General features: G+C 41.7%; 1 protein-coding gene across 2 annotated transcripts; it reads left to right on the forward strand.

Moving 5' to 3' along the window:
* Nucleotides 1-888: 888 nt before the first annotated feature.
* Nucleotides 889-9,704, forward strand: ARGLU1 (arginine and glutamate rich 1). Of its 2 annotated transcripts, XM_084201286.1 has the most exons (4): nt 889-1,474; nt 5,396-5,621; nt 7,955-8,038; nt 9,298-9,704. In XM_084201286.1, the coding sequence occupies exons 1-4, from the start codon at nt 1,119-1,121 to the stop codon at nt 9,460-9,462; spliced, it is 831 nt and encodes a 276-aa protein (XP_084057412.1). In that variant the 5' UTR covers nt 889-1,118; the 3' UTR covers nt 9,463-9,704. The 2 variants fall into 2 exon arrangements, 1 of the variants encoding a protein (XP_084057412.1); XR_014615975.1 differs by lacking the exon at nt 9,298-9,704 and having other exon boundaries at nt 5,396-7,527.
* The last annotated feature ends 6,951 nt before the right edge of the window (nt 9,705-16,655 follow it).

Below are 16,655 nucleotides of genomic sequence, written 5' to 3' on the forward strand. Positions count from 1 at the left end.
TGAGTTCATACTCTCTTCCTGACCTGGACACCACTGAGTTCATACTCTCCTATGCCTACACACCTGTAGTTAACAATGGACAATAACGTCTACAGGTAAATATATTTAAATACGACCAAGACGGCCCTTCCCTGTACCACACTGAAACCACCAGGAAATAAATCCCTGGCACCCCGGGCATCTCATCGGCCAGACCGACACAGCTGGACTGACATCCCCTCAGCGGGGTCTACGCTGGAACCAGGACTGATGACCTCTTTTTCATCTTTCCTGCTTTAATTCATCTTTCTCTCTTTTAATTTCTCTCTTCCCTTTCACCCTGCTCCTTTATCCAAAACCCACTGCCATGTGCTTATACGGTAGGTCAGGGACTAACATACTAATTTCTCTGCCAAGTGTGTAATTCACTGATAAAACTTTCTGGTTGTTTGCGATCCCTCGGACTTTTGTGGTTCCTTTCGTCCAATGACCATTTACGAAGCTCAGGCGATTCTTTCCCTTTAAGGGTGGGTCTTCACAGGGGTGCAACAGAGGATTCAAAAACTCCTTTTCACAATTTAGTGGGGGCTCTGAGTGTTTTTCGCAACTTCCTTCACCTGCAGTGATAATTCTCTCTGTTCCCCGTATCAAAACAAAATAAAAATAAGATAACCGATGTTTGCGAGAACTTTCAATCAAAGGAAATACAGCAACTCTCTCTGAGGCGACCCCTCAGCCGGGGCACTCTCCGCCACCGCCGCCGAGGGGCCCGCTCCGAGCGGCGCTCGCCATTGGCTGCCGAATATTGCCGAGTGCTCTCGTGCTCCTCCGGCACGGCGCCGGAGGCGGCGGGGAGGGGAGCGAAGGGCTCGAGCACGGCGCGGTGCATTGTGGGGCGGGAGAGGAGAGTCACTGCTCAGCCAGGGCCGCCATCTTGGCTGCGTCCGGACTCGCTCCCGCTCCCGGGGCCTGTTCCTTTTCCTTGCAGCGCAAAGCGGTGGAAAGGGGGAAGACGAAGGGCCCGCCAGGGCGGTGCTGATGCGCGCAGAGCCTCCTCGCACCTCTCCCAGGCGCCGCTAGCAAAGGGGGCGGGGGTGGTCGAGCGGTCACCGGCGCGGCCTCTTCTCTCCTCTGCCGGGATGGGTCGGTCCCGCAGCCGGAGCTCGTCCCGCTCCAAGCACACCAAGAGCTCCAAGCACAACAAGAAGAACCGGAGCCGATCGCGGTCCCGATCTCGAGAAAAGGAGCGGGCAAGGAAGCGCTCCAAGTCCCGGGAGAGCAAGCGGAACCGGCGCCGGGAGTCCCGCTCCCGCTCGCGCTCTAACACGGCCCCCTCCTCCCGGCGCGACCGGGACCGGGACCGCGACCGCGCCTCCTCCCCCCCCGACCGTATCGACATCTTCGGGCGCACGGTGAGCAAGCGCAGCAGCCTGGACGAAAAACAGAAGCGGGAGGAGGAGGAGAAAAAAGCGGAGTTCGAGCGGCAGCGGAAAATGTGAGCCCCGGGCCTGCGCTGGGGACGAGGGGGGGTGGTGAGGGATGGGGGAGGAAGGGAAGTGCTCGATGGTTCTCTCTCCGCGCCTTCTTTCTGTGGGCTAGGGCCGCCCGCGGCTGGCTACACGCGCTTGGGCCCGCGCTGAGGCCGCACCAATGCCTGTTTTCCCGCCATCCGCCCCTTTCTCAAAGCCCGGCTCCCTCAGGTGCGTTAGGAGCCGCCCACTCGGGTGCGAGCCCCCCGCACGCCTCCTCCCTCTCGCCGGCTCTGCCCGCTTCCCGTCCGCCGCCGCTGGTCTCTCCCTGCTGCACTGCTCCTAAACTTCCCGGTGCGCCGGAGGCCTCGGCGCCCCTGAGGCTTTGTGCTGCACTGCCACACGCCCGCCCCTCCCCTTCGTGGCGTGGAGCTTGTTACGCGTCGAGCGGAGGCATCTGGAGGTGCTCGAGTCAGGGTTTCAAGAAACTATGCAGCTGCTAGATTAACACTGTGGGATTACTTTCTTGCCAAATGGGACAGTGAGATCCGGGGACTTGAAACCTTGCCCTTTTTTCAGTTTATGTTGTGCTTATGGGGAATGTGGTTATTTATTAAGGCTGCAGATAGAAATACTATTTTAATAAACGATGGGGATACATTAATATGTTTAGCGGCATATAGAGTTATAAAACAGACCTTTATGCAGCAGAGAGAAGAATGGTTTGTAATCAGGTGATTCTTTTTTTTTTTTGAACACTACCTTTGCTCATTGGACCACCTTATCCAGAAAAAGCATTTCTTTGTAGATATGAAGCCAAGTTAATTCTTAGGTGGAGCTTTACTTAAGCCATATCATTCTCAGGAAATACTAGTTGTCGTTGTCCGCCTTGGTGAGCCCAAGCTGTCGCTTTTATTTTCCTTTGAAGATAATCACCTTTGCTAACTTCAGAGTTTTGACAGTCAGAAACTTCTACAGTAACACAAACATGTGAAAACTGACATATTTTGACATACTGATCCTAGTTTTGTGGTTTAGAATTTCATTCAGTACCTAAATTCTACAATGAAGAACTGGAATGTCTTAAAAATTTGAGAATAGAATGAGTAGTTTATTCTAGTACTTAAGAGCTGGTTTAGTTCATGTGTAAGCAAATTTTCTATGTAAGTTAGCTTTGAAATTTTAAAATGCTCATGAAGTCTCTATAGAAGGAATATGATATTTCAGCAATACTTGCTACAGAATAGTAGACATTTGAGGAAGAACCAGTATTGGAAAAGATTGAACCAGTATTGGAAAAGGTATGGAATTTTGATACTTATACAACACACTTTAAAAAAAAAGGCAATAAAACTTAGAGTAGAAAAGTATAGTACTTTAGTAAGCCATCTGTAAATTGTGTTAGGTATGTTAGTCTAGATTCATGTTAGATAAGGAAAGAAGTACTTCCATTAGTGTACATTTCATACATTGGAACTGACCTTCTTCTTATGTCCATTAGAGGACATTTCATACATTGGAACTGACTTTCTTCTTCTCATGTCTTGTTCAAATCTCAATACACAGCCTAACTTCAGCCCTTTCCTATAGTGCTCATTTCCTTGCCTTGGAGGTATGACATTTTTCCCCTCAGAAATTTTGTAAAATGTAAGTTGTTTCTTTTCTGCAGATTTCATACAATTAGTCTTTAAGAAGTAAATGGATCATACAAAAAATAGTTTTTTACATTAGTGACTTATCTGTTGCTCTGGAATCATAACTCAGTAGGCCAGGATGATAAAACGATAAAATACTGTAAGTTCATGTGATTTAAAAAAAAAAAGTTGGTATGCTACAGAATAAATCACTGAGATTTATATGTGTGCTTTTAATTTTATTTCCTTAGTAAGATCTAAGCCATTATAATATCATTGCCTATAAGTCTAAAAATACATTTGATTCATTTAATTAAATTTGAATGGAGTTTGTTGGAGTGAGAAGAATGGAACATGTGCAGGCACAGTGTTGAATTTGAGTGCTTCATCAATTGCTGAGGATATTTAGAAATCTGTTTCAGACATGAATGCAATGGTATTTTTGTAACTATGCACTCTTTATTCAACTAGCTAACTTTTTTTCTAGATTTCCTGATGTTAAATGTAAAGCTATGATCGTTTAATAAAACATGAGAATATGAACTTAATGACAATTTATTTATCTGGAACTCTAGCCTCTTATGTATACTAAGCAGTGTTGGTTCAGGATGGTGAGAGTACTCACTGCTGAATAAAAGGGAAAGGAAACCTTTTTAAATAAAATTATATTTATTTGAGTGGGGTTGATGCATTTTTCTGGGAGTGGTCTAGGTTTTTTGTATGCCTTACCTTGCTTTGGGGTTTTTTTCCCGGAAAAAATCACTTCAAGATATTTTGCGTCCATTTTGGAAAAAGGAATGCTGGTCTAATGTGCTCCCAGATAAATTTGCTGTCTCTTTAGGATTGTAAGATTAAAATTGGTGTTCTCTGGCCGAATTATTGAGTTGGGGATTCCAAAACTTTCTACTGAAGGAGATCCACTTAGTTCAGTAAGTGGAGTAGATCCACATAGCTCAGTAGTTTTGAAAACATGACACATGACTAGGGGAAATTGGGAGCCTTTCACCTTTATATTTCCCATGGTTATCTAGCTAAGTAATCCATACTTCACATCTCCTATTGCATATTTGCAAGTTGTGCTGTGGTTCATCTAAAAGTTGGTAAATTATGTAACTTTTTTTAAAATTAGTTGTTTTTCAAATAAGATAGATTAGGAAAGATTTTCCAAATGAGATAGGAAAATGCAGTCATTCTGGAAATGACAGGATATTAAGATACTAAACAGTAGTTCTTCTAAATCTTGCTGGCAGGCCAGAACAGAAGAAAAGTTTCTTAAGATTGTTCTGTAGTTCTTGGAATATTTGAAACAGAAGTTCAATATCAAGTACCAAGAGTCTTCTCCCCAAAGCCCATAATAACTCCAGATAAATTGTGCTACATGAAATATAGAGTATTCACTGTTGTTCATCCCTGGATATCTAACATCCTTGCCATGTTGCACATGTGATTACTACCTGGAATTTTTTCTCTGTGTTGTAATAACCTGCAAATTTACCTGATTTTTGTATCATTTCTAATGAAAAATTAAAACAGTGATCAGGCTGAGTGATAATACTGCTGCTCAACTAAAATAAAGACAAGACATTTGAAAATATTTCCAAGACTTGGAATATGGAAAGATGCAGTTTGCAAGGATTTATTTAGTCCTTGATATAATTTATTTTTGATCATTAAGGTAGAAACAGAGTCCTGCAATAAAAAAAAAGTTAAGATCTGAAGTTACTGAAATTTCTTAAGGTAAATTATTGGATAGCTAGATTATAGGTATAACACTTGGGAATTATAGGTAAAATCACAAATTTGAAATCACAAATTTTATTTCTTCTGTTTTAACATACTGGAGATAGTTTGGTGCCTCTGAGGTGGTGGCTTTAAGGCAAGATTTTACAGGATATTATTGCTATATGTGGCCTAAAATTGAGACCATATAAACTCCTGAAGGGCAAATGATGGTCAAAGTTGCGTGAGGTTTGGATTTTTTGGAGGAGGGGGGACATGGTGTTGTAGTAGTTGGTTTGGGTTGGGTTTTTTCTTCCCCCCCCACTTGTGATCAAGAAATAGAATGATAGTTGTCCTCAATTTAGTCTGTTATATAGAAAGATACTTAATACGGAATGGTCGGAATGGATTTCCTGTTACAGGAGCACTGCCTGAATATTCAGTTTCTTTAAATGTAGGGCAAAATATTCGTTAAATATATAATCTATGTGTAAAAGTTATTGAGTAGCATAGCTGATGCTGTGTGTTGAAGGACTTTGTTTCAGTGCCAACATTATTGATTAAAAATGTAATCCTCATGTTTGCATTTTGCAGCCGTCAACAAGAAATTGAAGAGAAACTCATAGAGGAAGAAACAGCTCGAAGGGTGGAAGAACTTGTAGCTAAACGCGTAGAAGAAGAGTTGGAGAAAAGAAAGGATGAGATTGAGCGAGAGGTTCTCCGCAGGGTGGAGGAGGCTAAGCGCATCATGGAAAAACAGTTGCTCGAAGAACTCGAGCGACAGCGACAAGCTGAACTTGCAGCACAAAAAGCCAGAGAGGTAACGCTCGGTCGTTTGGAAAGTAGAGACAGTCCATGGCAAAACTTTCAGTGTCGGTTTGTGCCTCCTGTTCGGTTCACAAAGAGATGGAATACAGCAAATCTAATTCCCTTCTCATATAAACTTGCATTGCTGCGAAACTTAATTTCTAGCCTATTCAGAGGAGCCCACTGATATTTAAACAGTTACTCTCCTAAAACCTGAACAAGGATACTTGATTCTTAATGGAACTGACCTACATATATTTCAGAATTGTTTGAAACTTTTGCCATGGCTGCAGGATTTATCAGCAGTCCTTTCATTTTGGGGAAGGGTATTAAAAAGTATGTAATTATGTATCCTTCATTTGTTTCATTTTATTTACCTAGACTGTAAGAGGCTTTTGCCTTCAGCCAGGCAAAAAGCAGGGTCCAGCAGTGAGCTGCAGTACCTGTCTTTAACAAATAGGTTTCTTATTCTTCATTTAAAATGAACATTTTCCTTGAGCATACATTGGACTAATTCTGGGACTTCGAGCATAAGCCCATCCACGTCTTCACGAAGGATCTCTGTCCAAGTCATTATATCCATTTTTAATAACTACTAACAACTCCTTTTTTTCTCCCTAGAAGTTATAAAAGAGCAGGTTGCCCTTGTCTGAAGTCAAGCTGAACGTGTGACTTGGGTTTTTGGGGCCTTTTTTTGTTGTTTTGTTTTGTTTTTTAATCAGCAGCTGGAGCAGAAGCTGAAAATGTCTTTCTGTGAGACAGTAATTTGCTACTAAGGGCTTTGATGCCTGCCTGCACCAATCATTCCAGGATCCAGAAATTTCAAGACAAACTTCAAACCATAGAGGAAATTTGTGCTAAATAGTCATAAGTGTTGAATGCTTTTTTCACTCTCTACATCCTACACAGTTTATTTTAAATTAATATTTTGATTGGCTTGCGAAAGGAGAGACAGTAGCATTGCAGCTTTCCCCTTCGTACTAGATGTGACTTGTCAGTCACATAGTATCAAATTAAATGGAATGCTGAGTTACAATAAATACCAAAAAGAATAAATAAATTATACTTTTCTTGCAAATTCAGATTTTAATATCAGAGTTTCAGTTGAATTTACGTGTTTGTAGTCAGCAAATTCTTCATATGTAGAGGTTTTCATTTGATCAGATGGATGACTTGTTTTTTTAAAAAAAGCATTTTTGCAATCTTCATCACGTGGAGAAGTCCCACCAGTTCCTTGTAAAGCAGAATGAACCTCCATGCCTGGAGTGAAGTGTGCTAGCTAGTAGCTGGTTACTAGTCATAGTAAGAAGTTTTCATATGCTTGCTTTGTTCGTATTAACTTTTTTTTCTTACACAGACACAAACTTCTGGCTAACTTTAAATCCTCCAAATATAAAAATAATTTGGATATATATTATGTGAACTGAAACACTTCAAAATTTTTCACGCAGTCTTCATATTTGAGTTGCATAACAGAGTTCCATAAAATTCACCAAGAAAACAACAATTACAAGGCTTTATTTCCTGATCTTGCCTTCCCTGGACTCCTGAATTCCAAGTTCATACTGCAGACAGTTTCAGCTGTCTTAAAATTGTCAAAATACTGAATGTTAAGTCCATTCTCCCCATGAAAGAAGCCCATAGCTCCATGAAGTATGGATTACCATTTGTATTTTTCACTAACAGTAAATGTATTTTTCTTATTAACTGTTTGCCTTAGGAATGATTTACATATTTTTGTTCCTTCTTACCATAAACATCTGCATTCCTCAGCTCAGCCTTCCTTGTATGTTGTTTCTTTATAAATGGTTGAGCTGCTGATGCAGGTATTGCCAAGCTAACAGTACAAATCATTTTAAAGAGGAAGCTGGCGCGTATGGCAGCCGAGGAGCACACTCTGCAGGACACTGGACAAGACAGTAAATATTCAACTTTTAATGCTGATTAAAGGAGTATAGGTAAAGAATACGTAGGTATACTTAATTGGTGAGACAAACTATTCACTTTATTTATATTTTCTATATTACTTTTTAATTTGGTAAATACTATCCAGTTTTTGTAGTTGTCCTTGTTGATTTGTGTGATATTAAAATTCTAGTAATAAATTGTCAGGATTCTATGATTAGGGAGGGTTTAGTTGGTTGCTGTTTGGACTGGGCGGGATGATTTAAATTGAGTGCTAGAAACCAGTTTTAGTGGCTGCACAGTTTACCGTTGTGAGGCAAAATAGGTGGCTGTAAAGCTGCCGCTTTAAGTCAGTTCACAAAAGAATTCTGAGAAAGATTAGTGAACATGCAGAAATGAATATTTTACTTTACTAACATCTTGCCCTGTCCTCCCCTTTAGGAAGAAGAGCGTGCAAAGCGTGAGGAACTAGAGCGAATACTAGAAGAGAATAATCGAAAAATTGCAGAAGCACAAGCTAAACTGGTAAGTGAAGGTGTAGTTAGTTAACTGTTCTGTAGGGAAATACAGGTGTCTCTGCCAGATCTGCAACACAATTAAAATAAACAAATCAACCTTTTCTAGAGTTTAACTTGCTTATTGCTGGTTCCATCAGTAACACTGCTCTCCTTCCCCTGAGCATGAAAGACCAGATCCTTAGCAGTAACACTAGGCTGGTAAAATAGTTCAGATGCAGTTAATTTAGAGGGAAAATCGCTGCCTTCAGAATTTATAAAGTACGTTTTAAATATATCTCATGGGGAGGGTTGAAGTAAGTTTGCCAACATGTTCAGCTGTGTCTGACTAATTCTGTTTTGAGTGGGACAAGTACAAACTAGATTTGATTCTAGTATAACGTTGATGTAGAAGTGCTGAAAGGGACTTTCAGCATAAGCTTAAGATGTGTAAGCTAGGAAAGTCTAACTTACGTTGGTCTTCTTAAGCTCTTAAATCAGATGCTTGCCACATGAAAACATTCAATATGATTTATCTGATTCTAATCAATTGATGATAAGACAAACTAAGCTGCTTCTAAGTCCTGATTGAACTCTGTCAGTTTCAATTGCCCAAGTAATTACACCTCTTTCATATAAATATGAGGCTTCTTAAATCTTTTTGCTTGAACTACATCTGCTTTAGATTTCTTTCTGTTTTACCCTTTTCTCAACCTCTTACAGTAGAAAGAGGACAAATGGAAAATTTAAAGTATTGACTGATGTAATGAACTAAATAAGCACCTTTAGAAGACCACTGGGAGAGCTGTAAGAACCATAGGTCAATGTAAGGATTGACTAGTTGCAAATCAAGTGAAGATGGTTTTGGATTAGGAGGGTTTTTTTTAGATGGGAGCAGGGAGACCTTGGCCTGAAGATATGTGACTTCATTATGTGTGTATGTTACTTTAGCTTACGTGTGACAAGTGTTGGGACAATATCTGTATGTATCTAATGTCTTCCTTAATTAAAATGTAATGTGGTGTTTGCAAAGCAATGCTGAAAAACTTGGCATGTAAGCACTCCAGATTTTGATACACTAGCTATAGAAAGTTCTGTGTTTCTTTTAAACTCAGTTCAAATAACCATTTTTTAAATGGTTTCACTGAAACCAGCTATGGCACCGAGCTCAGGCAGAACTGCTTACATACTTATGCAGGATTCGACCTGTTAGGAAGTTAATATGGACTTGTAAATTGCTTTTATGACTACAAAATATGCTGGCCTAAATTTTACCGTTTTCCTATATAGGCTGAAGAACAATTGAAAATTGTTGAAGAACAAAGAAAGATTCATGAGGAGAGGATGAAACTAGAACAAGAGAGACAGCGTCAGCAAAAGGAAGAGCAAAAAATTATCCTGGGCAAAGGAAAGTCTAGGCCAAAACTGTCCTTCTCCCTAAAAAGCCAGGATTAAATTTCAACTCTGAACTCTTAAAAGAAAAAAAAGAAACAAACAAAAAAACAACAAAAAAAGGAAAACAAACACAAACTTTGTATGGTAGCTTCATGTTGAAGTGGTTTTTGTTTTTTTTTTTTTTTTTCTTTCTCTCAAAATTTTTTTTGTCTTTTTTGAAAGTTGGAAAGTTAGCTTGTTCTAATAGGGGCTGTGCTCTGCAATTCTTATTTTTTTTAAACTTCCATTAAGTTAAACCCTTATCAGATCATCGTTGCCTTTTAGAGGAGAATCTGTTTTCATCAATTTTGTTTCTGTATTGGTGGTCTGAAGCAACTCATGTCACTTTATGAACTGTGGATGATCTGATAAGGTTTTACTGACCTACTCATCAGAGTTTGACTCTGATAATTGACAGAACTTTTTACTGGGTATTGCTGACTTTTAATGTTTTTATTTTTAAGTCAGTAAATACATGAGTAAATTGCCATAGTATTACTGGACCTCTGTGGTTTATTGTTAAATCAGTGTCCTATGATACTGTCCCGTTGTTGCGCTTGATGTTCCTGATACAGGTAAGGAAATAGTTTGTCATTTCTGCTATGAATACATAGAGAGAGTTCAGTATTGTCTCTGTTAGATTTGTTTTTATTACATTGACAGCATTCAACCAGCGTTCCCCATTGTGTAAATAAACCAATTTGCTGAATAAAGTGAAAGTCTTAAATTCATATGTTTAAGTAAATTTTTTTAGTACACTTCTATAAGCAGCTATAAGAGTGACAATTCACATTATTAAATTCAAGACTATAGTAATATTTTTTAAAATTTTGCTTTAAACTATTGTGGCTTCTACTTATAATGCAAAACCACACATGGTAAAAAATCCCTGCAGTTGTGACTGTTATTGATGGCTGCTGCTGTTTTTATGAATGTTGGTTTTTATTCTGACAGAGACTTATTTCAGCTGTAGTATCATGTTTAAACGGCTGTTTGGCTTACTGCATCCAGACCAATACTTCTGATATCTAAACCCCTACAGTTCACCTCATAATATAATATATTATATAAGTTAAAGTCATTAGCATATATAATGAATCTGATGGATCCTAAAGGATTTAAAAATTGAAGTTTTTTCTCCCCAAGGACTGGACTGGCTAGTATATTTGAACGGAAAAACAGAAAGTGAGATTCTGTCTAAATATTTTGTTTTAGCCAGAAAGCAACTGTTATACACATCTTGAATATTATCCATTTATATATACAGGTTTTATTTTGAAAAATGAAACTAGAGATTGAAAACTATATATATTAACTCCCCATTTTTGTATGTAATTCCTCTACCAAATTCTAGATTACTATAGCTTGTCCAGTTCTAAAACTTTCTTTTTCCTGTCAGCGTGCAACATCTGTAGTAACCATAAAATTACAGTTACCGGTAGTTGCCTGAGCATTTGAATGTCACTGGACGAAGCTGGAAATAATTCCTGATATTCCCAAAAGGTCTGTTTCTGTAGTTTTAGCAAATTAAATGTGGGAGGAAGTTGAATGTGCCACTGAAAGCAGTATTCAACCACCTTTGTCTGAAACTGGGGCTTGGGGGCAGACTCATGTGTATCGCTTTGTCCAGTATGTCAAGAAAATGTGAAGATGGTAAAATACCTACACTATTACTGTACTTAAATTTGTCTATATATTGTATGACAGAAGAAGGTTGAAAGTTGCTTAATGCATAAAAACAAAAGCTGAACCCAAATAAGTAATGTACATGCCCTGTTGGCAGCAGCAGGCTGTATTTAAAGATCAACTGATACCTGTATTTCTAAAGCAGAAAACATCCCCTGTTCCCTTATGAGAAACAAGCTATTAAAAATCAATACTCAAAACAGACCTATGCAGTTTTGTTTCCTCTTCTAAAAGCAAGAAGCTAAGTGATCATACATGCAGCTGTGGTATGAAGCATTTTGTTCTGCATCACATAATTTGCTGCTAAATAGCAACATTTGTTCTCTGCATTTAACATTGTGTAGGCTTAGATGTTACCAGGTTATTTTCGGTCCCACCTCTAGGATTATCTTTCGGACAAAATGCCCATTCCTAATGAGATTGCTCCTCCTGCCATTCCACATTTCACTGTTTCTCTTTTCTCTGCCCTCAAAAAAAAAAAAAAAGAAAAGCAGTTAGGTCTTGTCTTTGGTTTGGTTTGGTTTCCTCTGTTAGGGTAGAAGTTCAGTTGGAATCTGCTGTCTCTTTTCTGTCCTAAGGCAGTCTCTGTGTCTTAGATCTTTGTAGACCTGGTGTTGGGTGAATGTTATGTTTGCATTGCTGTAGGGTTTTCTTTTTAAAATTATTGTAGGACTTCAGAGATACTGTTGATTTCTAGAAAAATATAGATGCATATAGTTTGGAAAAGGGGCAAGTTGACATTGATGGTAAGAACTCGGGATCTTCTTGTATTCCAATAGGACTTCACACCCTTTTAACACAAAGTATGTAGGAACATAGACTGACATGTAGCGTTTAAACCGTGAGCTCCCTGCATGTGTCTGCATAGAGAAAATGCTGTTGGTGATTGTGTTCAGTGTTTAATTTTTATTTTATTACAGTCTGAACTCCAAATTTTGGTTAGACAAGTTTTAGGTTGTTGTGGGATTTTGTGTGTTGACCACCCTAGGGAGGCAGGTAGGCATTTTTGTTGCCACCTACCTTGAGTAGTATTCATTTCCCTTATATGGTAACAGACGAGATCTTAGTTTTCCCAAACTTGTTCATAAATGTCCTGGATAATTATTTTAATATGAAACAGTGCATCTGTCTGGCAAAGGTAGGAGCATGGAAGGCCTTAGAACAGCACGTTAAACATGTGCTCTTACTTTGGTGATTTGCTAAACTGCCCTTTGAACTTTGCATGTTCATTTATCATCATTTTTCCAAGCCCAAGTGGAAAGCTGACCCCTGAGAAATGTATTGGAGGGACGGCATCCTTGCAGCTTAGCAAAGCAGAGACAATTACATTAGTGAGATGTCTAAACTGCCAAGCAACTGCATTCGTATGTATAATCTCACTAAAGTATCAACAGTTCATCCATTCCTATCTTGTCTTGAAAAAGAAGGATTTACCTTTGATGTCTCCTTTTCTTTTGAGCTATGTGCCACCTCATACACCTCACCCTATCTATTATCCTTCCTGATCTGGGGCTGATATTCCCCTCTTTGCGATGCTATTAACACGCTCTCAGGATTGAGTTTCTGCCGTTTTTTGCATGTACACCAAATATGGAGATGTTGGTTATTATTTACTTTTAACTGCATGCAATATTTCATTAAACATTTTCAGAGCATTCGGGGTCTTAGCTCTGTCATTACAAGGTCTCAACTTGGTGCAAGTGCAGGTGAAATTCAAGTCAATAAACACCTTCCAGGCTGCGTTACAGAGGGAATTTATTTCAGAAGAGAGTTGTGTAGCTATCTGTGTGCCTAAGGCTCATTCCAAGGCAGGAGGATATGGTTGAAGTGCCCAGGTTGGTATGGTTTCGGGCTGACAGGCCAGTCTAGCAGGAGGTGAAGCATGACTTTCATGTACCTCTGTTCCATTCTCATGCCGGTATTGTCATGTGTGCATTTCAGGGTTATTCCACTCTTTCCATCCCACCTTTTTGTTAGCCTGCAGAAGGGTGCTGAGTTTCTGTTGGCATTTCTGTACTAAACCTCATGCGTACAATCATATTCCATGGACTGACACTTAGAATTAAGGGTTATGCTAGCTCAGCATCATCTCTGCTCCAAAGGACAAAGATCCCCTTTGACAATAAAAGGCCTGTTGTGTAGCAGAAGCTTGATCCCAGTTCATTTTTCCTACTCCTCATATCACAGACCATAGAATAATGTAAATATTTTTGTTTTCAAGGAGTGGTACAGAGAATCAGCATAAGTCAAGTCAAACACAATTAAAAGGCATGGTTTGGATGTATGAACATCTTCTCTGATATTTTTTACAAGGCTACTTGAATTCCATGGGTGTAAATAGGAGAAGCCAAACTCATTTTCTAAGAAGCTATGTTGACAAAAACGACAGCTCTAAAACAGACCTGGCGAAGGCAAATTAACATCTAGACATGTACTTACTCTACCATAAGTGCAGAAAATGCACTGTTGCAGTGTGAATTGTGTATTAAGAACTGTTGCAGGTATGTGGCACGCTTGGCCTTTTGTACAAACGATAAACAATCCATTTAAGTGAATAAGCATCAGTCATGATAATTTCTCTTTATTGAATTTAGCAATAAGTGTATCCATTGAGTTATATCTTTTTGACTTCCACAACTGGTACATTTTCATATTATGATGAATTATGGTGAGCTTTTCCACTTCAAAAATTTCATGTTTAGGCTGATGTGTAAAAGAGAATCAAGGATTGTGGGCCCAGTCCTGTTCTCATTCAGATTATCTGCCCTTCATTAGAGATTTTGTAGTACTAGAAACCGTATCTACATAATTATTGCCGACATCACTGTTGGAAAGAAGGTGAAAGAGGTTATTCAGTGATGAACAGATTTTTTTTTTTTTTTTTAAACTACTGTGAGGTACAGGAATAAAGGTTTAAGCGGCACAAACAGCAAAGTCCCAGTTTTTCAGTGAAGGCAAGGGATAGGCAGGTCTCACCTGCTCTCTGGCAGCGCTCATCCACCCATCCGTCCATTTGTGCGTCCATCCCCGTCCGCCGAGCCGAGCCGCCCGGGCGCCGTGGGACGGCGGCGCCGCTCCCCAGGCCGCGGCAGGATTTCCCCCAGAAGCCTGTTCCCTGTGCGTTCGTCTGTCAGGAAACCGCGCTCCTTGCGAAAGCCGAAATGTCTGCCGGGACCTCCTCCTGAAATAGCCCCCAGAGAAGCGGCGGCCGAAGCCGATTTCTAACTTCCGAGCACTCGTCGGCTTTTTTGCTTTCAAACCCCAGTCCCCAGCCTTTACTCTCAGGTTTCCCCCGTGTCCGAGGCGCTTCTCGGAGGCGGGAAGGTTGGAGGCCGATGCAGCGGCCGCAGGGGTCGGGACGGGGAAAGAATTGCGGTCGCAGCGCGGCTGCCCAGGGGCTCCGCGCCGCCGCAGCCCCTCCGAGCTCCGCCTGCCCCCGCCCGGCCCCGGCCCCGGCCCCCGCCTCCTGGCCCGGCCCGGCCCGGCCCGGCCCGGCCCGGCCCTGCTCGGAACCGTCAGTAACTCTGCGGCTCTGAAAGGGCCCTGCGGCCCGACCCAACGCAGGGACCGGTTCCTCGGCCAAAAAGGGTGACCTCAGAAGAATAGCCACCGAGCCCGCGTTTCTTTGGATATCTTAATCTTTGTTGATTAGGTTATCTCGGAAGCAAGCACGCAGTTTTCTCTTGGTTTTTACTGAAAAATTATTTTATTAACTTGGATTTTTATAGTCTTAGAGTGTGCATCGGTAGGATGCTGGACAGTAGAGTAAAACAGCTGTATTTGCGTAAAAATGATTAGGCACTGGACAATAGGAGCCGTGTGATATATTTAGCCACAAGAGGATATTTTCAGACAATACCAGGGCTCTTCATTTCCTCTGGTTTACTTAAAGCAAGGATACGAAGAGTTAGAGGTCACAGTTTACTCACCACTTCTACAAAACACCGCTCGTAACCTTTTGCTTCTAAACAAACAGAAGCAGCAGCATCACAAAATTGAGGTAGACCTATTTTACACGTCTCTGTTGCTGGAAGCATTTATCAGGCGCCGTGTTTACATTGCCTCACGACCGGCTACACACCACACATTTGTTTAAAAGTTTAATAATTAAGTACTTTCCTCCCCTCACGGGTGAAGTTCTCCTTTGATGCCCCTCGGTGTGCATAGATACCTAAGCTCCCACTTGAGTGCTAAGTTTCCGTCCCGGGAATCAGATCCTTTTCCACCAAATTGCGTCGCCGGATCTGCAATTCCTTCCTCACTGCAAATTAAATTTAATTAAGCAGTTTACTTAAAACGTATTCGATGTTTTGTGTGAAAAGCAAACTGATTTCCTTGTTTTCTTGAGTGGTAGGTTTCATTAGAGAACTACCGAACACAATTAACTCAAAATCTATGGGACTTCGAGCGCGCTTCCAATTTCTTTCCTCTCTCTTGCGAGCGGGCTCTGCCAGGCTGAAACACCCGTTTAGTCCAAAAGGGGTCGAAGAGAACACTGAGTTCCAAAATTTATCCGGGAAATAAATTACAGTGCCAGTTGTTTTCCTTATAAGAGCTTCTTGGCGTTCGTCTAAAAGTCGGACGAGTACCATCACGAAGCCGATTTTTAAGTGAATACACATATTTCTTCAGGAACAAAATTATGCGAAATTGGCTCTTTATTAGGGTTTTTGGTAGGATGTTCTTTGCATGCTTCGACTAATAGGTAGGGAAATGGCAGAAAAGAGCGCGGTAATTTACTGGGATTTAACTTTTAATCCTTTCTGCAGATACTATTTTGGCAAGAAATCCCTACTGGAAGAAATTCGTTAACCCCCTTAAGATCACAGGAGCGGCTATGCCATTTACACCACCCGTTTAGCCTCGGTACAGCTCTTGTCGCAGACCCCTCGCGTGTGCCGCCTCCCCAGCCCGGTACCACCTCCCCGGGCAGCCGTACCGCCGCCCCGTTTGGCTTTTGCCGGTGACTTATGCGGTGGAACCGTGTGGGCGCCGGAGCGGGCAGGGCGCGGGGGAGCGGCGGAGGGGACAGCCGCGGGGGGCCGCTCCCCCTGCGGAGGGCAGCCGCTGGCCGCTAGTGGGAGCTGTGGCCCCGTGGAAGTGCCGCGGGAGCCGCGGCGTGTCGGGCTCCGAGCGCGGCGTCGAGAGCACCCGCGACCCCCCGGCGCCCTCCGCACCTCCCGGGGGACCTGCGAGGCTGCGGGGAAAGCATCTCCCGTGCTGCCCGCAGGTAGCTCCCTCTGCTCAGAAATTAATGATAGAATTAAATAAAAGGGCCAGCGCCGTTGCAATATGCGGCATCTGGAAACGAACGGTGTCCGGACTCCCTCCCCACGAAAATCTAGAGGGGAAGAAAAAGTCTCTGAGCAATCGCTAGAGAAAGGCGAGGGAATCCGCAGCCGGCCCCGGAGCCCCGCATTGCCCGCCGTTCTGCATCCCTCTGAAGGGCTCCGCGTGTCCGACTCTTCTTTATTCAGTGACGGCCCGTGGCTAATTGTCGCGCAAGCAGATAAACTTAGAAAACTCAC

Source organism: Fringilla coelebs, assembly GCF_963513975.1.
Source record: "Fringilla coelebs genome assembly, chromosome: 2".
NCBI lineage: Eukaryota > Metazoa > Chordata > Aves > Passeriformes > Fringillidae > Fringilla > Fringilla coelebs.